Source organism: Macrobrachium nipponense, chromosome 3 (genome assembly GCF_015104395.2).
Source record: "Macrobrachium nipponense isolate FS-2020 chromosome 3, ASM1510439v2, whole genome shotgun sequence".
NCBI lineage: Eukaryota > Metazoa > Arthropoda > Malacostraca > Decapoda > Palaemonidae > Macrobrachium > Macrobrachium nipponense.
Genome location: NC_087202.1, coordinates 80,530,404 through 80,553,098, shown reverse-complemented (window position 1 = coordinate 80,553,098; position 22,695 = coordinate 80,530,404). Strand labels below are relative to the sequence as shown.

At 47.4% G+C, this 22,695-nt stretch overlaps 1 protein-coding gene across 2 annotated transcripts in view; it reads right to left on the bottom strand.

Moving 5' to 3' along the window:
• LOC135221843 (zinc finger protein 37-like) overlaps window positions 1-22,695 on the bottom strand; it is an 87,712-nt gene that overhangs the window by 52,740 nt on the left and 12,277 nt on the right. For both annotated transcript variants that reach the window (XM_064259760.1, XM_064259759.1), the window contains exons 2-4: window positions 7,380-7,499; window positions 6,011-6,490; window positions 5,149-5,440 (exon numbers count right to left, since the gene is read on the bottom strand). In XM_064259760.1, coding sequence (XP_064115830.1) covers window positions 5,149-5,440; window positions 6,011-6,490; window positions 7,380-7,499 — 892 coding nt within the window. The remainder of the gene's footprint in view (window positions 1-5,148; window positions 5,441-6,010; window positions 6,491-7,379; window positions 7,500-22,695) is intronic.

Sequence of the window (22,695 nt, the reverse complement as noted above, 5' to 3'; positions counted from 1 at the left end):
CCTTTCCACGAAGGAATGCGTTCGGCTAGAACCACCGAGCATAAAAAGATATGCTCGAGCAATTATATTTAAGCGAAACGAATTTCGGTAAATATAAAAGCTTAAATGGTGTTGTTGTGACACACCATAAGTATATAAAATTGAAACTGGAAACTCCTGGGAGGTTGCAGGCAACCCGGGTTGCAGTTCAATTAGAATACTTTTCGTCTAAGTCGCAATCCGTAGAATAACCAGGATATGCGCCTACCCCTCGGACCATTCAACTGCTTAGCAGAATCATGTCGCGAGGTTAATATACGTAGTATATTTGTAGGATTCTGAACAACGATCTCCATCCTAAATTCTTTCCTTCAAGAAAACAAAATAAGGATTGGAGATCGACCACCTTCGTTCTCTATTAAAGAGAGTGAAGGAGAAGTCTTCCTCGAAGGAAAGCTTCAATGGTGAACAGAATACTAAGACGATAGTTCCAGCCAACTGGATATTCCCGTCCGTTCTTCTCTATTCCAGGTTGGTCGCCTACTGTGAGATAGTCTTCTTTCAGCAGCAGTCTTCTTCCTAATGCTAGAAATTCCAGGAATTCGAGCATAGGCGAGGTTCCCGATTATCGTGTAACATATCGGGGATTCTCGTCTCGCTCACTTTGGACCGTGGTCTCGCCTAAGTGTTTGGAGATCGTAAGAAACTCTAAACACTCTGAATGCGCTAGAAATTCCGTAGAATTCTAAGCAGTCTGCGAAACCCCCACCAAATTCGTCAAACGATATCGGCTGGTGGTCCTCTCGATTCCCGTAGAAATCGAGAATGGGGCAGGATCCCTCCTCAACGACCGGGGGCTTACGTCAGGTAGGACCCGAAGGTCCCCCCTGGTAGCGCAGTCCCCAACGTGGGATCCTACAGAGAAATCTCTGTAGGATCCTTCCCCTTTCCCTCGTAGCCGTAAGGAGAGAGGGAATGGGGGAGGAATTGGATACTCGCTCTGCCTTCCCAGTGGAACTAGCAGTTGGAGAAGAGTAGGAGCAGCCATCGCCTTGCGGTGATGGCCTCTCAGAGTCTGGGAAAACGTATCGTCAGGAGAAAACGTTTTCCCCGAGGAGGGTTACGAACTCTCACTGTAGGTAAGGGTCTGCCGCCACTGTGAACGTCGTCTGGGTGGGGCTGATCGACACCTGACAGGAGAGAGCCGATACCGTCCTCCGACTCATTCCAGTCCTCGTCGAGGTCGAAACCTCTCAGGAGGACTGAAGGAGTATTTAAATACGGTGTCCGAAGACACGTAGAAACGCCGCTGTCGCAGTAGAGGAGGTGGAAGTAGCTTGATCGACGTCGACCAGAACTGAGAGAGCCTTCTTGTCCGGAGACGAGAGACTCTGGTTCAAGACAGAATCGGTAAGCTCCGATCGCGGCATACCCACCGTCGGTTTGGGTTCCCTCTCGGGCCCCAAAACGACTCGAGCAGAGACATGGGCTCTCTGCTGGTGGGAGCGGCGATCCTTCCCCCCGGTCGTTGTGCTGACGAATCAGTGCAATAACCTGGGTAAAGTTACTCTGAATCTCGGAAGTTACAGCGTCTTGAGGAGTAGGACCGTCCAGTCCCTCCAACAAGAGCAGCTCCCAGGACCCTCCTCCTTCAGAAGAAGGACCAGCAACAGATCCCTGACGGTTGCCTCCAATCACTTGCGCGTACGTCCTGGTTGGTCCTAAGACCAACCTGGCACGTGCGGCGTCGTGACGGGATCGTGAGCGGCGCATCTCTCACGATCACTCCTATATACCTAGCTCTTCCTGGCGTATGCCGAGGAAGTTGAAGGTATCGGAGAGACAGAACTGACGCTACCCCCTCTCCCCCTGACGGTCGCCTCCAATCACTTGCGCGTACGTCCTGGTTGGTCCTAAGACCATACATGGCACGTGCGGCGTCGTGACGGGATCGTGAGCGGCGCACCTCTCACGATCACTCCTAGCTACCTCGCTCTTCCCGGTGTAGCCCGAGGAAGTTGAAGGTAGTGGAGAGACAGACTGACGTCTCCCCCCCGCTCGGCATGGCAGGACCAGCGTACGTGGGGGGCTGCAGCCGATCAACCACCAACCCGCGGTGGGGATCGATCTGTAGGCCTCGGCCGTGCCGCTCACCTGTGGCGAGCGGCTCGACTGAGCACGTCGACCCCGGTCCCGTGCGTCAGACGAGCTGCTGCTGGTCACCGTATCCGCCCGGTCCCTGTGGGAGCGGCGGTCAGGTGACCTGCAGAGCTCGCTTTCGCCGTGAGACCGGTGAGCGTCCTCGCGGCACGTCAAAACCGCTGGTACCAGCCGAGGCTGGTACCGTCGGTCGAGGGGACCTGGGGGACCTCTTCCCAGCCTCAACCCGTGGCCGGTCAGAGACCGTCACGTCCACCCGAGGTACCAGCTGGTCGCTGCGAGAGCCGCCGCTGGCCTGGCGAGAGTCACCTGAGCGGCTCTCGACAGTCTTCTGCTCCGTGCCTCGGTCATGACGCTGAGCGAACTCAGGCGTCTTAACTTTGGCTGCACGGTCACCCGAAGGAGATCGTACACTCGGAACTTCTCGCGGACGAGAACCGAGCCGGTACCTGGCTTAGCAGCAGAGCTGCCAAGACCAGGCGAGGGTGTACCAGCGGTAGCCAGCACACCCTTGGTCCCCGTCTTCTTCTTCTTCTCAGAAGGGGAGACGGGCCCCGTTCCCGAAGGAACAGGAGGACCAGCAGAAGAACCCCCCCGTCACACCGGAATGTGACGAGCCCTTCGAAGTTCCCGAAGGAGTCTTCTTAGGGGGAATAACAAAACCCGGTTACCAGCTGGTCGCTGCGAGAGCGGCCGCTGGCCTGGCGAGAGTCACCTGAGCGGTTCTCGCCAGCCTTCTGCTCCGTGCCGTGGTCTTGGCGCCGAGCGAACTCTGGCGCCGAAACTTTGGCTGCACGGTCTCCCGAGGGAGAGCGTACACTCGGGATCTCCCGCGAACGAGAGACCGAGCCGGAACCTGGCGTAGCGGCATCGCCGCTAGCACCAGGCGAGGAAGTACCAGAGCTAACCGATACTCCTCTGGTCCCCGTCTATCTCTTCCTTACGGAAGAAGAGACGGGCCCCGCTCCCGAAGGAGCAGGAGGACCAGCAGAAGGACCCCCCGTCCCACCGATAATCGTCAAAGTTAATCTCCAAAGTTAACTATTCAGACCATTTTAGGTTTGGGTTGGGACGGGCCCTTAGAAGTTCCCGAAGGAGACTTCTTAGGGGGGGGAGGGCAGCTTCCTTTTCTTCTTCGGCTTATGGGCCTTAGAAGTCGAAGGGGAAGAGGCCAAGCAACAGACGAAGACGAAGATGACACCTTCCTCTTCTTCGTCAGCTCACGCAGGACAGTCGTCAGGTCCTCCCCATCCAGGCCGGAGTCGGGCCTATTGCCGAAGCAACACGGCCCGACTGCACCTGTCCGGAAGGACCTGGGACTGGGGAAGACACACCATGGGCAGGACCAGCATGGACAGGCGCAGGAACCAGGAGCGACAGGAACAGCAACCAGCTCAGGAGCGGCAGGAACAGCGGCAGCGGTAAACACAGAAGGGACAGCCAAGCCAGTAGCGGGAACCACATCAGCGACAGGTACGGCAGGCCCAGCCATCGCCTCGTAGAATCATCGGCAGCCAGCGTGGTACTGGCGGCCGGTCCAGGGGCGAGCTGCTGGAACAGCGGAAGTCTGGGGCAGGCAACACGAAGAAAACACAGGCGGCGGCATACCCCTCCTCGGTACGGCGGCGACCGGCCCTAGAAGCGGCAGACGGCGTCACCGACACAGCATGGGGAGTGTAGACCAGCGGGGGGAAGCAGCATAAGCGGCCGTGAAGGTTGTAGTGGAGACCACTCCAAGGTCACCGCCCCAGACCTCGCTAGACTCTGCAGCAGATCGTGGATGCTAGGCACGCCCTGCAGCCGCAGTGGTCCATACCTGTCCAAGGTCGTCTCCCACGGCTGTAGCACCTGCGGTAGCACAGACAGATTAGTAAGAGGGGTTCCCTCACGCACGGGGGGGGGAGACATGCCCCACCCCGAACGGAAGGAAGCACCCCAAAAACAAAATACGAGGAAGCTGAGCGGGGGGGCAGGAAAGAAGACGAAGAATCGGATACCAAGGGAGTCGCGGGAGAGCTTTCCGACGACTTCCTGGCGGACCTTCGCTTCCCCTACCCCCGCACAGCAGTGAAAAGTAATAGAAAGAAAATGCAACAGAATACTGCACGGTTGCGATTCACTTTCATAGACTTAAAGAGGGAAAAATCAATTCCCGGTAAGAGCGGAAACTTGATCCATAATAATATGATGCTATCATAAATATATATGAAAATGAACAATACTGCACTTGCTATTTTCACTTTCACAGCAATAAATCGTAAGGATTAATTCCCGGGTAAGAGCGGAAATTGATCCAAAATTAAATTTGATGCAAATAATAAATGAAAATGAAAAGAAAACTGCATTGCGAATCCACTTTCATTGCATTCTATTCATACAAAATAAGAGGCTCTTGCCGAGCGCAATCAAGCTCTCGGCAACGAACGCACAGGGCAAAAATATAATGAAAAAGAGTATTACATCTTTCAATTACACACTTTTGCCCAAAATACATGACTCGGCGCGAGTGCGCCCACCCTCGGCACCGAGACATAATTAAAGGGTTCAATTCATGAAAAGAGCGGAAATCGCCGTCTCTACGGCGATAGCTCCATGTTGATTCATAATTAAGTAATGAAAATGAAAACAGTGTACTTACAGTTTCATTTTCAAGTCAAACCAAACCATTAGTAGAAAACACAATATAAACAAAGCATACGACGATGAAGCGGGCAGAGAGCGATGACGAACACGTCCTTCACACCCGCGGCCGAAAGCAAAAGTGATTCTTCACCTCTCGGGCGCGCGGGCGCGCGCACGATCGGACAAGCAGTTAACTACCGTTCTCCCCTTGTTCGAAGCTTACGACCGTCCCAGCTGCCGCTAGTTACCTTCCTATTGTTAAAGGACCGAGGGTTTGTATTACGTATCGGAACAAATACAGCTATATATATATCTGACAGGTAAGTTTCATGAACAAATGATAAATTAAGACAAAGGTAAAAAGAAATACTATAATCTATTACGTACCTGGATTTCCAAGACTGCTGTCTGTTATGGCTATGCCTTCTTCAGTAAGAGATGATCCCTGGTCTTGATTATTATTTTCTTGTAAAGCCAATGCTGCAAGATTATTTGGAGAATAAAGCTCTTCTTTCAAGTTGTTTATTTCAATCATAGCTTTCTCCACAGGTTCAATTAAGCCATCTTTTGAAGAATTATTTTTGCTCAGGACCCTGCTCACTAGCTGCAGGCCTCCACAGGAATTCATTGTATATATAGAATACATCAATCCTTCTGAATGGGTAGAATCAGATCCATCCTGCAATGACATGAGCAAGAAGTTCTGACCAAATTTCATTGAAATTTTCAACCAATTCCTAAATGCAATGAAGTGATGAAGGTACTTCATTGAATGCATTCTCCAGTCAGTAAAAACAAGATTCAGATGACAACATGAAATACAAATAAACAGATATATCTAATACATACAGAATAGAATATAGAACTTTGGTCAAAGGGCAAGTGCTGGGACCTGAGAGGTCATCCAGAACTGAAAGGGAAATTAAAAGTGGGAAGGTTTGAAAGGTGTATCACGAGGAAAACCTCGCAGCTGCACTCTGAAACAATTGTTAGCAGAGGGTTGAAAGTCAAAAGGAATAAACAGAATATGAATGGAGGTACAGTAAAAGGAATGAAAGGAATTACAGCAATGGGCCGAAGGAACGCTGCAAAGAACCTTGAGTAATGCCTACAGTGCACTGCATGAGGTACACTGACAGTGCTACCTCCCTACAGGGATAATACATAGTATGCCTTAATGTGAAAATAAGAGGTTGATCTACAAACGAACTACAGTGCAATACAGTATGTACATATAATATTTAATTACCTGGTGGTCCAGTAGAATCTCTCCTTGGCCTTCTTCCATCTGTGGAGCAGTGGCATATCCAATGTTTAAATTATCATCTAAGGCTGTTAAAGATAATGCTACACTGCATTTTTCAGTTTTGATACCAGGGCTTGTGTCATGTTCCACCAATGCTAGAGGGTCCTTCTCATCTGTGCTATCTATGTGAATAATGTTGGCAATGTTTTCTTTTCTACTATACTGAACAGATCTGGATGTTGCAGCATTCAGACAAGGTATTTCTTGCTTCAGCTGAATCAAAGGATCTGAAGTTAGCAACTGATCTATTTCTGGACTCTCACACGTTTTTTCCACTTCTTCGAAAGACTTTTTTGAATCTTTCTCAGGAGATGAATAAATTGTACTATGACTGTTGCATAACGAACACAATAAAATGTCTTCAGTCTGTGCTCCAGTGTTGCAATATGGGATGAAAGAGCTGTCTAGTTTCATTAGCAGACCCTGAAATTTAAAAATAAAATATAGAATTATTTAAAGAACGAAGAACAAATAAAAGAAAAACAGATTAAACAACTGTTCCTAACTTCATTTAAAAAATAAATAAATAAATAAAAAACTGAATGACTATTGAAAGTAGGTGGAAGGGCAATGTACAGTACTATCAGAAATACAATGGCAGGATACAAGACAGTAAGGAAATCCAAGGAATTAATGATGATGTGATGTACAGTTGTACACATATTAATCACAGTGTTTAAGAGGTACAGCTAAAAGACACCAATACAAGTACAATATACAATATGTCTAGCCTTTACTTCTACACTAGCGACCTTTTCCTAACTAACTCATAGTACATATGTTGTTCTGCCCTTTTGGAGCTTCTACAGCTATTGCCATCAAGGGTTTTTTGTAAATTGAGGGAAACGTTTATATTTCTACCTCAGTGTCTCTTCAGGAACATATATTCCATCACTGAAGTGGTAGTGAGGATAGAGAACCTGTTGTGAAGCCTTTGTTTTCAGTTTCAGGTGAAAGCTGGAGTATCATTGTCTTCATTCAGTTTCAAGAAAATCACTACTTAAAAATATCTTGTTGAGTGTTCCCTTCTTTACATTGTCTACACATGGCATTACAAAGATTATCCCTAAGATATATGTACTACTGCATTTATTGATGGAATAAAACTTTATGCCTTCTTAGGATTTAAATAACTGTTAATGTTTAATCAGTGAATCCACAATTTTAAAAAGGTATTACTACTCTACATTCATCACAAAATGCTCACCAATGTAGTAGTACAAAAATATACTTTTCACCACACACTTATTTTGTAAAGGAAAATAATCAACTCAATTCTTCAATAATCCCCAGTGGAAAATGTATTACTTACCTTCATGTTGATCACCAAACATTTCAAATGATCTGCTAAAGATGCCTCTAAACGGACATTAAAACTTCGCAGCTCCAAGAACTGTACTGTATAGCTTCCAACAACATTGCACTCTGACAGCTGCAACACAAAAATATGTATGGCTTTTAAGCTAAAAATATCATTAATTTTAAAAGAAATTTATATTTTTCCTAGTTATGTACACCAAAAATTTTTATGCAAGAGTATTCTCCTGCAGACGCTGGAATTGGTCGCTGAAACTTGGTAAAAAGTACATACATATTTAAATTGAAGTCATTGGGGAAATAGGGAATTGAGAGAGAGAGAGAGAGAGAGAGAGAGAGAGAGAGAGAGAGAGAGAGAGAGAGAGAGAGAGATAGAGAGAGAAGAGAAGAATAAGAGAGAGAGAGAGAGAGAGAGAGAGAGAGATTCTGATATTGTGCTTAGAAAATCCCAAACATACAAGCACACACACACTTTTCTTCTTTCCACTGTCATTTCTCAATTTTTTATTTACTCTTACCGTTCTCTCATAACCTTAACTAGTACATAGAATAATAAGAAATGATAAAAATTATAACACTACATGCATCGCTCCTAGTCCAGAATAATGTGCATTTAGCAATATGGCCATAATACTAAATGTTCATTTAGATAACTTGTAAGTGTTTGTCTTATTCACTTAAAAAAATTATCTATAATTTTTTATCATCCTTTATCTTGAATGACCAAGAATGATTATTGTAAGAGTACTATTGGGTTTATATGGGCATAAACAAGTTTTTCGTATGACTGGCATATGCATGTATATGTAGTAAATACTCTGTTATATAAGAAGTTTTATACAGGCAGTACCCGGTTATCAGCGATCCAGTTTTATGGTGCTCGTTAAGTGCCATGAAATCAGTGATTTATGGCACATAAAAGGCTGAGTTCTGGTTATAGGCACATTAAGGAGCCTTATGGTGCCATAACATACCTAACAGAAGAACCATAATGGGTTTCGGTTAATGGAGGTTTTCGTTTATCAGCACCCCCTCGGGAATGGAACCCCTGCCCATAACTGGGGACTGCCTGTACTATGGTTTCAGGAATCTACGGGGGTCTTGACACGCAAAACCTTGCCTCTTGGCCCTCCTTCATTTTTTTGCCAAACTTCATCCACTGAAAAGGGGACCAGCTCAAACATTCGTTACTGGCAAATCAAGACTGCAGGTCCTACTGATGCAAAAAAAAAAAAAAAAAAAAAAAAAAAAAGCAAAAAAAAAAAAAAAAAAAAAAAAAAAAAAAAAAAAAAAAAAAAAATCACACACACACACAGGGACCCAACAACCCAGAGCACAAAACGCAGTTACAGTTTATGCGTGCTCCTAACCTTCACACTTTTCCTGTTGTTTTCTTAAAATCATCCCTCATATGGAAAAGATTTTTACATGAAAAATGATATTGTCATGTTACAATAAAGTTTTATACATACTTACCTGACAGATATATACTTAGCTATAGACTCCGTCGTCTCCGACAGAATTTCAAATTTCGCGGCACACGCTACAGGTAGGTCAGGTGATCTACCGCCCTGCCCTGGGTGGCAGGACTAGGAACCATCCCCGTTTTCTAATCAGAATTCTTCTCTTCCCACCTGTCCTCCTGCGGGGAGGCTGGGTGGGCTATTAATCGTATATATCTGTCAGGTAAGTATGTATAAAACTTTATTGTAACATGACAATATCATTTTATACATTCAACTTCCCTGCCAGATATATACTTAGCTGATTAGCACCCATTGGTGGTGGGTAAGAGACAGCTAACTACTGAAATAGACAGGTAAACAACATATGTTGTAGGTATTTATAAACCTTGGTTCCTACCTTATTAGGCTGAAGACTTCGCGGCTACTGCCTTGTAGTCTGCTTAGCCTCAAGAGCCTCAGCGAGATAATGATCTATGGCTAAGAGTTCTTGTGGTCTGCCAATGGGGTCTTATCCACTTACTCGGCAGAGCCTAAAGGCCTTTGTCATTGGGTGCTATTCCACTTACATGACAATACACCTTGTTCAAGGAGCACAAAACCGATCCCGATCACCTGATCCTAACATCCATGTTAGTTCTAAGATTGTAAGGAGTCATCCCCGAACTCCTCACAAACAACCAAAAAACTCGAAACATAATTACACTTTCATTACAAAATATACAAAAAAAAAAATTTTGTACTCCCCTACTAGTCATACATACCCTTGATCGCCTACCAGCAATGACACTCTGCTCCCGTGCGACAGTAGTGAGCTTGCTACTAGAAAACCAAGCACATATCTGACAAGAGGGTTTATGTACGATAAAAACACAAAATTAAGGATCAGTCTTTGCTCCAAGACCAGTACTGTATCTGCTGATACAAAAGGACCTAGCGAGAAGCACTTCTCATAGGTCACTCTCACGTCCTTCAGATAATGAGATGCAACACTGAATTGCACCTCCAATATGTAGTCTCCGATGATATTCTTCAGAGACATGTTCTTTTTGGAACGCCAAAGACGTTGCTACTGCTCTTACTTCATGCGTCTTGACCTTTAGAAGACCGAAGATGCCTCAGAAGCAGTTCTTTTGAGCGTCTGTAAAATAACGCTCCTCACAAAGAAAGCTAAGGCGTTCTTGGACATGAGTCGTTTGGGGTTCTTCACTGCACACCAAAGACCTTGTTGACAAGCTCCCATCTGTCTCTTCCTCTCTAAATAGAATTTAAGAGCTCTCACTGGACAGAGAGATCTCTCTATCTCTCTGCCTACCAGGTTAGATAGGCCTTTTACCTCAAAACTTCTGGGCCAAGGTTTTGATGGGTTTTCGTTCTTTGCCAGAAACATTGTCTGGAAAGAACAGATGGCAGCATCTCCTTTGAACCCCACCGTGGAATCCAGAGCGTGTAATTCGCTCGTCCTCTTGGCTGTAGCGAGAGCCACCAGGAACAAGCATTTCCTAGTGACGTCGCGGAAGGACGCCAGATGTAAAGGTTCGAATTTGTCCGATGAAAGGAATTTCAGGACCACGTCTAGATTCCAACTAGGTGTTCTAGGAGTAGCTGCTTTCGACGTCTCAAAGATCTAATTAGATCGTGTAGATCTTTGTCGTTAGCAATGTCTAGGCCTCGATTCCTGAAAACCGAAGACAGCATGCTTCGGTATCCTTTTATTGTCGAGACAGATAGGTGTGCTCCTTTCTCAGAAAGAGGAGGAAATCGGCAATATTCACTATAGAGGGTACTGGAGGAGGACAGCTTCTGAACCTTACACCACCTCCTAAAGACTTCCCACTTCGACTGGTATACTCTTCTCGTCGAAGCTCTGCGGGCTCTAGCGATAGAGCCCGCAGCCTCGCGAGAAAAGCCTCTCGCTCTGACAAGTCTTTCGATAGTCGAAAGGTAGTCAGAGCGAGACCTGGGAGGTTGTGATGAAACCTCTCGAAGTGGGGTTGTCTAGTAGATCGTGTCTGTTTGGAAGCGATCTGGGGAAGTCCACTATCCACTCCAGTACCTCCGTGAACCATTCCTGGGCTGGCCAAAATGGGGCTATGAGTATCAACTTCGTGCTCTTCGAAGCTACAAACTTCCTGAGCACTTCCCCCAGGAAGTTTTTGAACGGGGGAAAGGCGTAAGCACCACCACCCCCGACCAATCCATGAGAAACGCGGTCTATTGCGAATGGCTCTCGGATCCTCTACTAAAGAGCAAAAGGTCTCTATTCTTTTGGATAGGAACGTCGCAAACAGGTCTATGTGAGGTCTCCCCCACAGGGACCAAAGACTTCGACACACTTCTTCGTGAAGAGTCCATTCTGTGGGAAGGACCTGGTTTCTCCTGCTCAGTCTGTCCGCTCTCACCTTTTTGATCCTTGAACAAACCTTGTGAGGAGAGTTATGCCTCTTTCTTCCGTCCAGGTTAACAGGTGTTTTGTCAACTGATAGAGGGAGAACGAGTGCGTGCCTCCTTGCTTTCTTATGTAAGCCAGAGCCGTGGTGTTGTCTGAGTTGATCTGTATTACCCCGTCTCTGACTATCTTTTCGAAGGACTTTAAGGCTAGGTGTATGGCCACAAGTTCCTTTCCTTGCAATTGATGTGCCAGGACACCTGTTCCTTTGTCCAGGTGCCTGACACCTCCCTTGTCTCCCAAGCGTCGCTCCCCCATCCCCGACTCCGAAGCGTCGGTAAACAACACTTGGTCTGGGTTCTGCAGAGCAAGCGATAAGCCTTCGTTCTTTTGAAGCTGAGGGATCCACCACCTCAGATGCTCTTTTACTTCTTGTGGAAGTTGGAAGATGTCCGAGAGTTGACCGTCTTCCAGCTCCACACCTCTTTGAGGCGGAACTGAAGAGGGCGAAGTGAAGTCTCCTAGCGAGAAGAACTTCTCCAATGAGGACAGGGTCCCTAAAAGGCTCAGGTAATCCCTCGCTGAGCTGTCCTTTCTTTCTAAGAAGCTCGAGATTCTCGACAAACCTCGAGCGATTCTTTCTCGCGAAGGATATACCCGAAAACCCCGAGAATCCATCTGAATCCCCAGATAGACCAAGTTCTGGCTGGGGATCAGTTGTGACTTCTCGAGGTTGACGAGCAACCCTAGCGAATCTATCATGTTCCTTGTTACTTCCAAGTCCTCCAAGCACTGACTCCTCGACTTATGGCCCTGATCAGCCAGTCGTCCAAGTAGAGGGAGATGTTTATCCCTTCTAGGTGAAGCCATCTTGCTACATTCGCCATGAGGTTGGTGAATACTTGTGGGGCTGTAGACAGACCGAAGCACAGAGCCCTGAATTGAAAGATCTTGTCTCCTATCACAAAGCGAAGATATTTCTTTGACTGATGGTGAATGGGAACGTGGAAATAGGCGTCTTGTAGGTCCAGAGAGACCATCCAATCTCCTGGGCGAAGCGCCGACATGACAGAGGCGGACGTTTCCATACGAAACTTATTTTTGCTGTACGAAGCGATTCAGGAGCGACTTACGTCCAGAACTGGCCTCCACCCCCCCGATGCCTTTGGTACTAGAAAAAGGCGATTGTAAAATCCCGGGGAGTGTGGATCTTGTACCAGTTCGATGGCCTCTTTTTCCCACATTTGCTCCACCATCTGAAGGAGAGTCTTTCGCATTAACGGGTCTCTGTACCTCGCTGACAGTTCCCGAGGCGTAGATGTTAGGGGCGGTTTTGTCGTCGAAGGGGATTACATATCCCTTCTTCAGGACCGACACTGACCAAGGGTCGGCTCCCCTTTGTTCCCATACTCCTGCAAAGTTCAGGAGTCTGGCGCCCACTGGTGCTTGGAGGAGCAACAAGTCACTTAGATTTTTTGAATGGTCTAAATGAAGACCTTCCTCTCTTTTCAGAGCTCTTCTTTCTGGCAGGGGGACGAGCCGTTGCACCTCCACGAAAGGGCTGCTGAGTAGGACGAGGTTCCTTCTTAACCGTCGCCACTACCGGTCGTCCTTTCTTGGACGTTTGAGTAAGTAGGTCTTGTGTCGCCTTCTCAGTTAGTGAGCGAGATATATCCTTGACTAACTGAGAAGGAAACGATGGAAACCGATGATCTGATAGCGGGGCGAACAGTAAGGCAGTCCCTCTGGCTCGGAGAAACCCCTTTCGATAAAAGGGGGAACCATACACTGATCTCTTTTTCGGAGACCAGCACCGAAAAGTGAAGCCACTTCACCTGAACCGTCCTGTACTGCCTTGTCCATGCAGGACAGAACGCTATGGAGAATTTCTGGGTTCTTCAGAAACTCCGGATCCTTAGATTTGTTGGCCAGAACTCCGAGCGACCAATCCAGAAAATTGAACACCTCTAAAGTGACAAAAAGTCCCTTTAGAAAGTGGTTCAACTCTGAAGTGCTCCACGTCGCTCTGACCGATCCTAAGGAGTGACGTCTAGGAGGCCTCCACTAAACTGGCAAAGTCGGCATCTGCAGAGGCGGGTAAAGAAAGACCCATAGTCTCTCCTGTCCCATACCAAATACCTCTCTTCCCGTGCAATCTGGAAGGAGGCATGCAGAATACCGTCTTCCTAACTCCTTCTTCTTGTCCCATCCAAGAATCTAAAGAATGGAGTGCCTTCTTCATTGATATCGCAGGCTTCATTTTCAAGAATGCCGACGATTTAGCCGTAGCTGAGCTCGAAAAGAGCGAACGAGGAGAAGGAGGAGCTGCAGGACTAAGAGAATCTCCAAACTCTTGTAGTAGTAAAGAGGCCAAGACTTTGTAACTCGAAAGTCCCTCATTAGCAGGAGGATCGTCGTCAGACAACTCGTCTAACCCTCGATCCGACGAAGGAGAACGTTCTCGTTTTGAGGAAGAGTCCTTCCAAGACCTCCTATGTTCTGAAGAGGAGCTTCCATTTGGCGAAGAGTCATAACCTCCAGGAACGATCCCCGACTCTTGACTCCTGGTCTTGACTCCTTGCTCTGACTCCTGCCTCCTGACTCCTGACCTCCTGGCTCCTGACTCCTGCCTCTGCCTGACTCCTGCCTCCTGACTCCGGACTCCTGCCTCCTGACTCCGGACTCCGGACTCCTGGCTCCTGCCTCTTGACTCCTGCCTCCTGGCTCCTGGCTCCTGCCTCTGACTCCTGCTCTTGCCTCCTGGCTCTTGCCTCCTGGCTCTTGCCTCCTGGCTCTTGCCTCCTGGCTCTAGCCTCCTGGCTCTTGCCTCTTGCCTGGATGCCTCCACACTCTTGGCTCTTGGCTCCTGCCTCCTGGTTGACTCCTCACTCCTGGCTCTTGGCTCCTGCCTCCTGGGTGACTCCTCACTCCTGGCCGGTGCCAGAACGTGTGATTGTTTCATCCAGGTTCGTACAGGAAACCTCACCTCGTGTAGAGTATCGATCCTGGAGGTAGATACCTCCATACGTCTGGAGGATCTTTTAATAGGAAGGGAAGTGTCTTTTCCTTCTAGGAGGCTCCTTTGACAGGACTCCTACAAATGACGAAATCTGTTCCTGCATCGCCATCATGAACCTCTTTGTAGCCGCCGTCCTCTTTATCCTCTTCGGGAGGAGGGAAGGAGGAGGGGATTGGAGTCCATAGCCTCATCCACCTGCCTGCCTCCTTCTCACTCTGGTTGGAAGAATGGCTCTTCTCGCCTTCTTAACTCCCGATGGAGACTCCTCAGGGAAGTTTTCAGGGCTCGAGTCAATAGTCGGCGCCCTCCAACTCCTCTTGAGAGGCCGAGATCGATCGGAATCTCTCCAATCACGTCTCGTGATGAAGATCCCGACGACGAGAAACACTCACTTAGGACGCTTTTACAATAGCGGTCCTTGGCAGTCTGGGGTGTCACAGAAACCGCCGAAGGGACACCTGATCGGTGGGGATTCTCCACAACCTCCTTTCGGCTTTCGACATTCCTTCTCCTCTGGGCTGTGAGCTTGGAAGAGGTCTAGACCTAGGAGCGTTGCTGAGCCGACACCAGATGCCCCCTCCACTACACTGGGGACACTTATATCACTGTCTAATGACAAATCACTAGCCTTAGTTACCTTGTATGGCAGCCATTTTGTTTTCCATTATTTTGAAGGCTGCTTTTAGATCTGCAGTTCTTTCGCTGGATCTACAGGTTCTGCAATAGGAGAAGGGGCTGCAATGGAAGGAGAAGTAGCAATACTTACCCTTGGGGAGATCCCAAGCTTGGAATTAGTTTTTCAGATCTAGAACTACTTAAACTTCTATGAGAAGCCTTCTCGCTCTTTCATCTTTCTAACTTTTTTCTTTTTTTAAATAATTAGTTAGATTCTTCCATTCGTTCTCACTCAAGTTCTCACATTCTTTACAAGTATTAGTAAAAGAACATTCATACTCCCTGCACCTCTTGCATACCGTGTGAGGGTCTACGAAGCTTTCGGCAACCTCACCTTACAGCCTACATTCACCCACAACGTCTCACAACCATACCAGAGTCAGACATATTTAAAGAAAAATCCAAAATCAAGTCCACAAAACAGTCCACAAAGCGTATGCCAATCCAACAATCCAGATACGTCACCAAAGTCGGTCAAGAAGATCAATTGCCGGTGAAAAAAAGAAAACCAATCGAGAGGAACCAACAACAATGTTGATGGTCCGGCGACAGAAGAATTCTGATTAGAAAACGGGGATGGTTCCTAGTCCTGCCACCCAGGGCAGGGCGGTAGATCACCTGACCTACCTGTAGCGTGTGCCGCGAAATTTGAAATTCTGTCGGAGACGACGGAGTCTATAGCTAAGTATATATCTGGCAGGGAAGTTGAATTTATATAAAAATAAAAATATGATATTGTTATAATACAATAAAGTTTCATACATACTTACCTGGCAGATATATACATAGCTAAGACTCCGTCGTCCCCGACAGAAATTCAAATTTCGCGCCACTCGCTACAGGTAGGTCAGGTGATCTACCGGCCTGCCCTGGGTGGCAGGACTATGGAACCATTCCCGTTTTCTACTCATATATTTTCTCTTCCACCTGTCTCCTTGCGGGGAGGCTGGGTGGGCCCTAATCGTATATATCTGCCAGGTAAGTATGTATGAAACTTTATTGTATTATAACAATATCATTTTCATACAATCAACTTACCTGTCAGATATATACATAGCTGATTGGCACCCTTCGGTGGAGTGTAAGAGACAGCTACTACTGGAATAGACAGGTAAACATCTGTTGTAGGTATAAAATAAAAACCTTGGTTCCTACCTGATAGGTGGTAGACTTCGTGGGTGTTTTCCCCGTAGTCTGCATCACCTCAAGAAACTTTAGCGAGATATGTGATCTATGGCCAAGAGTTCTTGTGGGTCTGCCGAAGGGGTCTTATCCACTTACTCGGCAGAGCCTGAAAGGACTTTGTCAATGGGTGCTGATCCACTTACATGACAACACACCTTATTAAGGAGCATAACAACCAATAATCCCGACCACCTGATCCTAACCACCATGTTAGTATTAAAATTGCTCAGTTATCCCCAACTCTTCGCAACAACCGTAACTCAAACCACAATGCACAAGCACACAATAATTTCAAAAAAAATTTTATCTAATACAAGATATCACAAGAGTTCCTTACTAAACTGAAGTGACTGGCCGCTTGTACGGCAACTGCATTGTTTTCAGCAGAAAGTCTAGAACATCTATTAGACTTAAGTAGTAAAAAAAAATTTTTTAAGGATTTGTTGTAAGCTCCTGTACCCAGGATTGTGCCCGCAGACACAAAAGGACCTAATGAAAAACATTTTTCATAGGTCCACACGCATTCCGTACCTTCCAAATAGTGAGCCGCAAACACAGAATTACATCTCCAATATGTCGCTTCCAAGATATTCTTCAGCGACATATTTCTCTGAAAAGAGAGAGACGTCGCCCACGCTCTCACTTCATGAGCTCTTACTCTCAGGAGTTTTAAAGAGTCGTCCGTGCGAAGCCGTTATGAGCGTCCTGAATTACGTTTTTCCTAGACAAAAAATGGCTAATGCATTCTTAGACATAGGTCTTGATGGATCCTTCACTGAGCACCACAGGCCTTGTCTAGAACCTCCCAAACTGTTCCTTTTTCTTTAAGTAAAACTTTAAAAAAATGCCCTTACCGGGCAAAGAGACCTCTCCGGTTCCCTGCCGACGAGACCCGATAATCCTTTTATTTCGAAGTTTCTCGGCCAGGGGTTCGAAGGATTTTCATTCTTCGCCAAGAATAATTCCTTGAAGGAACAGATGGCTGAATCTACATTGAACCCGACTTTGTCACTAGGGCGTGCAGTTCGCTAACCCTTTTTTGCCGTCGCAGTGACAAAAGGAATAAACATTTTCTCGTTATATCACGAAACGAGCCAAATGTAGGTTCAAATCTCTCTGAAGCCAAGAACTTCAGTACTACGTCTAGATTCCAGTTAGGGGGAGAAGTCATCTTAGACTTCTTGGTCTCAAACGACCTAATCAATCATGCAGATTCCTTATTGTTTTCCCAAATCTAGGCCCTCTATCCTAAAGACGGCCGATAGCATACTTCTATAGCCCTTTATCGTGGCTACGGAGGAGCTGCGACTCTTCCTCAGAAATAAAAACAGAAAATCAGCTATTTCTGCTACAGAGGTACTGGAGGAGGACAACTTCTTGACTTACACCACCTTCTAAAAACTTCCCACTTGGATTGGTAAACCCAGGATAGTGGAAGTTCTCCGGGCTCTAGCGATCGAGCTTGCTGCTTTACTAGAAAAGCCTCTCGCTCTGACAAGTCTTTCGATAGTCGAAAGGCAGTCGAGCGAGAGCGGGGAGGTTTTGATGAAACCTCTCGAAGTGTGGGTTGTCTGAGAAGATCCCTCCTTTGTGGAAGGGATCTGGGGAGTCTACTATCCACTCCAGTACCTCTGGAAACCATTCTTGAGCTGGCCAAAGGGGGCTATCAGGGTCATTCTTGTCCCCTTTGAAGTCACAAACTTCCTGAGTACTTGCCCCAGAATCTTGAATGGGGGAAATGCGTAAACGTCTACCTGAGACCAATCTAGTAGAAGGCGTTCTACTGTAGACAGCTCTGGATCTTCTACCACTGAACAGAAGACTTCCAGTCTCCTCGAGAGGAACGTGGCAAAGAGGTCGACATGAGGAGTTCCCCAAAGAGACCAGAGCTTGAGGCAAACTTCTGAGTGGAGGGTCCACTCGGTATGAAGGACCTGGTTCCTCCTGCTCAGCCTGTCCGCTCGTACGTTCCTTATTCCCTGAACGAACCTCGTCAAGAGAGAGATGTTCCTCTGGGATGTCCACAACAGAAGTTTTTCTCGTGAGTTCGTAAAGGGCATACGAGTGAGTACCTCCTTGCTTCCGAATGTATGCCAGAGCGGTTGTATTGTCCGCATTCACTTGAACTATTTTGTTGCAAACTAACGGTTCGAAGCTCTTTAGAGCTAGGTGTACAGCTAGCAGTTCTTTGCAGTTTATGTGCCAGGACACTTGAAGAGCATTCCAAGTGCCTGACACTTCTCTCTTTCCCAAAGTTGCTCCCCAACCTTTTTCCGACGCGTCGGAAAACAATACAAGGTTTGGGCTCTGTATTTCCAGGGAAGTACCTTTGTTTTCCCTCAGTGGAGTAACACCATTCTAGATGTCGTTTATCAGATCTGGAATGGGAAAAAAAGTCCGAGAGGAGTCCTGTCTTCATGTTCCACGAACTTCTGAGGAAGAACTGAAGAGGACGGAGATGAGTCTTCCTAGGTGAAAGAAACTGTTCGAGCGAGGAAAGGGTCCCCTACAGGCTCAACCATTCCCTCGCCGAAGTCCGTTCCTTCCTTAGGAAGAGAGAGACTTTTTCTAAACCTCTCGCTATCTCTCTTGAGAAGGAAATACTCGAAAACCCCGAGAATCCATCCGAATCCCCAGATAGACCAAGTTCTGGCTGGGGATCAGTTGGGACTTCTCGAGGTTCACGAGTAATCCTAAAGTCTTTATAAGGTTTAGTGTCACATTCAGGTCCTCCAAACACTGTTCCTCTGACTTTGCTCTGATAAGCCAGTCGTCTAGATAAAGAGATATACTGCATTCCTTTCAGATGAAGCCATCTCGCCACATTTTTCAAAAGGGTTCGTGAAAACCTGAGGCGCCGTCGACAGGCCGAAGCACAAGGCTCTGAATTGGAAGATCCTTCCCCCCGTCATGAAACGGAGGTACTTCTTCGACGAAGGATGGATGCGGGACGTGAAAATATGCGTCCTGGAGATCCAGAGACACCATCCAATCCCCTTGGCGAAGAGCCGCCAGGACTGAAGCAGAGGTTTCCATGGAGAACTTCTGTTTTTGAACAAACTTGTTCAGGAGCGCTGACATCCAGAACTGGTCTCCATCCCCCCGAGGCTTTCGCAACCAAGAAAAGACGATTGTAAAACCCCGGGGAGCTTTGATCCAGCACAAGTTCTATAGCTCTCTTGTCCCACATCTGATCCACCATTTGTTGAAGAGTATCTTTCAACACAGGGTCCTTGTACTTGGCGGACAATTCCCTCGGAGTTGACGTCAGGGGAGGATTGTCCAGGAAAGGAATGAGATATCCCTTCTGAAGAACCGACATCGACCAAGGATCTGTGTCGATGCGAGTCCAGGCTTCCGCAAATCCCGGAGCCTGGCACCTACTGGTGTTTGGAGGAGCGCCACTTCACTTTCCCCTTTTAAAGGGGCGGAACGAGGCTCGACCTCTCTTCTCGTCGTTTTTCCTTTTAGCGGTAACTCTAGTTGGAGGGCCACCTCGAAAGGGCCGAACAGGAGTAGACGCCACTTTCTTTTCTCCCACCATTACTGGTCTCTTCTTCCTGGACGATTGCAGGAGAAGATCTTGAGTCGCTTTCTCCGTCAGCGATCGGGAAATATCCTTCACCAACTGTGACGGGAACAGAAATCAGACCTAGGGGCGAATAACAAAGCTGCTCTTTGTGGTGTGATACTGCTTTCGTCAAGAAAGCGCTAAACACAGATCTCTTCTTCAAGAGACCTGCTCCAAACAAGGAAGAAACTTCCCCTGAGCCGTTCTTGCAGCCGCCTGTCAATACATGACAAAATTGCTAGGAGTACATCCGGTTCTAGCCCTTCAGGGGCATGAGCCTTCTTTGGACATCACCCCAAGGGACCCAATCTAGGAAGTTAAAGACTTCTAGAATGTGAAAAAAGTCCTTGAGAGATGATCCAAATCTGAAAGGCCCCAAGTAATCTTAGCCGTGTGAAGGCTATGTCTCCTGGATGCGTCTACCAGACTGAAAAGTCAGCTTCAGCTGAAGCAGGGAGAGTGAGACCCATATTCTCCCCAGTCTGGTACCAATCCCTCTCTTGCCGGTCAGTCTAGGGGAGGCATGCAAAAGACTGTCCTTACTAGCTCCTTCTTAGTAAGCATCCAGTTATCCAGCGATTGCAGAGCTCTCTTCATAGAAATCGTCGGTCTCATCTTCACGAACGCCGACGATTTCGGAGTCTTCGAGCATGAAAACAGTGAACGAGGCGAAGGAGGAGCGGCAGGGATCAATGCATCTCCGTATTCCTGGAGAAGGAGAGCTGTCAAGACTTTGTAGTTCGACAGTCCTTCCTTACTGTGAGACTCGTCCTCTGATTCCTCTTCCATAATCGGATCAGTAGGAGAGGCCACTTCTCGTTCCGGGTCTTCTTGTCCAACAATTCTCTCTACTGGGGACAAACTCCTAATAGGAGAGGGGCTAAGAGAGTGTAAAGAGCTCCTATGTTGGTTGGCGCCTCGCGCCTGGCAAGATCCTCGCGCTTGGCTGGCGTCTCGCGCCTGACTGACTCTTCGCGCTTGGCTGGCGCCTCGCGCCTGACTGGAGCCTCGCGCCTCTCAAAAAGTCTCTCGCCTGACTGACGCCTCGTGCCTTGTTGAAGTCTCGCGTCTTCTGAAGTCCCATCCTTGCGTGACAGATGCTTTTCTGGAGCCTCACGCTTGGATGAATGCTCACGCCTGTTTTGTTACTCCGCGCTCGGCTGAAGCTACTGATCTGGCAGACGTATCCCCATCTGGGTAGAATCCTCTCGTCTGTAATGCGTTTCTCGCTTGTCTGACTCTCTCTTAGAGGACGCTTCTCGTCTGTAGGACGCCTCGCGCTTGGCTGTTGCTACGCGCTTGTCTGTCGAATCCAGATCTTCCCATGAGTCTCTATCTGAGATCTCAAAAGACTCACGTCTCACAGGAGCCTCACTCCTGGTGGGAGAAGGAAGACGAGTCTTCTTGACCGGCAGTCTGACGTCTTTCTTACGAGGAGGATCCTTCGAAAGGACTCCTACTAGGGCGGAAAGCTGTCCTGTACCGCCAAAATGATCCTTTTGGACGCTTCTCCTGCGTCTTCTTGAACGGGAGAGGGGAGACCTCGAAGGCGTGTTGCCCCCATCATGGGACGGCGAAACCCTCTTCGCCTTCTTGATAGAAGGAGGCTCTTCTTCCGAAAAGCGTTCTGGGCTTGAATCCAAACCAGGATCTCTCCAGTGCCTTTTCAGGGGCCTGGACAAGTCCGAATCCTTCCACCCTCCCATCGTTTAGGAGAGGGAGAAGCGGACGGAAGAGAAGCACTCTCTGAGGACGCTTTTTTCGATAGCGGTCCTGCAGCAGGCTGTCTATAAACAGCACCTGCTGAAGGGACGCCTGACCGGGGGGAATTCTCCACAACCTCCGTACGGCTTTCGACTTTCCTTCTCCTCTGGGCTTGGGAGCTTGGAAGAGGTCTAGGCCTGGGAGCGTCGCAGAGACGGTCCCAGACGCCCCCTCCACAACACTGGGGACACTCACTCTTCACTAAAATCACTTCACAATCCTTAACCTTTTATGGTAGCCATTTCGATCTCAGCCTGTGAAGCGTAGCCTTCAGTTCAGCAATTTCCGAAGCTGAATCTGAATGTACGGCCAGTGAGGGTCCTGATACAGAATCATAATTAAGAGAAGAGTTAGAATTATCCAAAGGCTCAATAGGCCTTGTACAACTACCCGCCATCTTAGATGCAGCCCTTCTGGCACATCGACGTACCCAATTTGCCCGTAGGAAGGTTCTAAGCGGTTTCTTCAAGTAAGTAAGTTGAGATCGTTTCCATTGCCTCAACCTTCAACCTTCACACTTCATGACAGGTGTTAGAAATAGAACAATCAAAACCCCTACATTTGAGACATACAGTGTGAGGATCAACCGAAGCTTTCGGTATCCTCACCTTGCAGCCTACATTCACACACATTCTCAACACAAAACAAACTTGAATCAGACATTCTGAAGAAAAAAATCAAAAAGCAAGTCCAAATCCAGTCCACAGTAGCGAATGCCAAAACAACGATCCAGGTACGTCACCAAAAGTCCACAAAAAGATGATCAATTGCTTAGAAAAGCGAATTCCAGTCAAGAGGAGGCAAGCAACGGGAATGTTTGATACCGACGGCGACAGAAAAATATATGAGTAGAAAACGGGAATGGTTCCTAGTCCTGCCACCCAGGGCAGGCCGGTAGATCACCTGACCTACCTGTAGCGAGTGGCGCGAAATTTGAATTTCTGTCGGGGACGACGGAGTCTTAGCTATGTATATATCTGACAGGTAAGTTGATTGTATGAAACAAAGTTTTAATAGGTAGTCATGAAAAATGTAGCAAAATGCACATAATCAGTGGCAGTCATATTAAATTATTGATCTTGGGATGGAGGGGGGTTCCTTTCACCCACCTAACTCCATTTAACTACCCCAATACCAAGCTTCAACAATCCATTCCAGCTTTCACTGAGGAATATTCCTACATAAAAGGCAATGAGTTTGCAGTCCTAGGGGTGACCAAACTTATAATAGGCAGTGTTCTAAAAA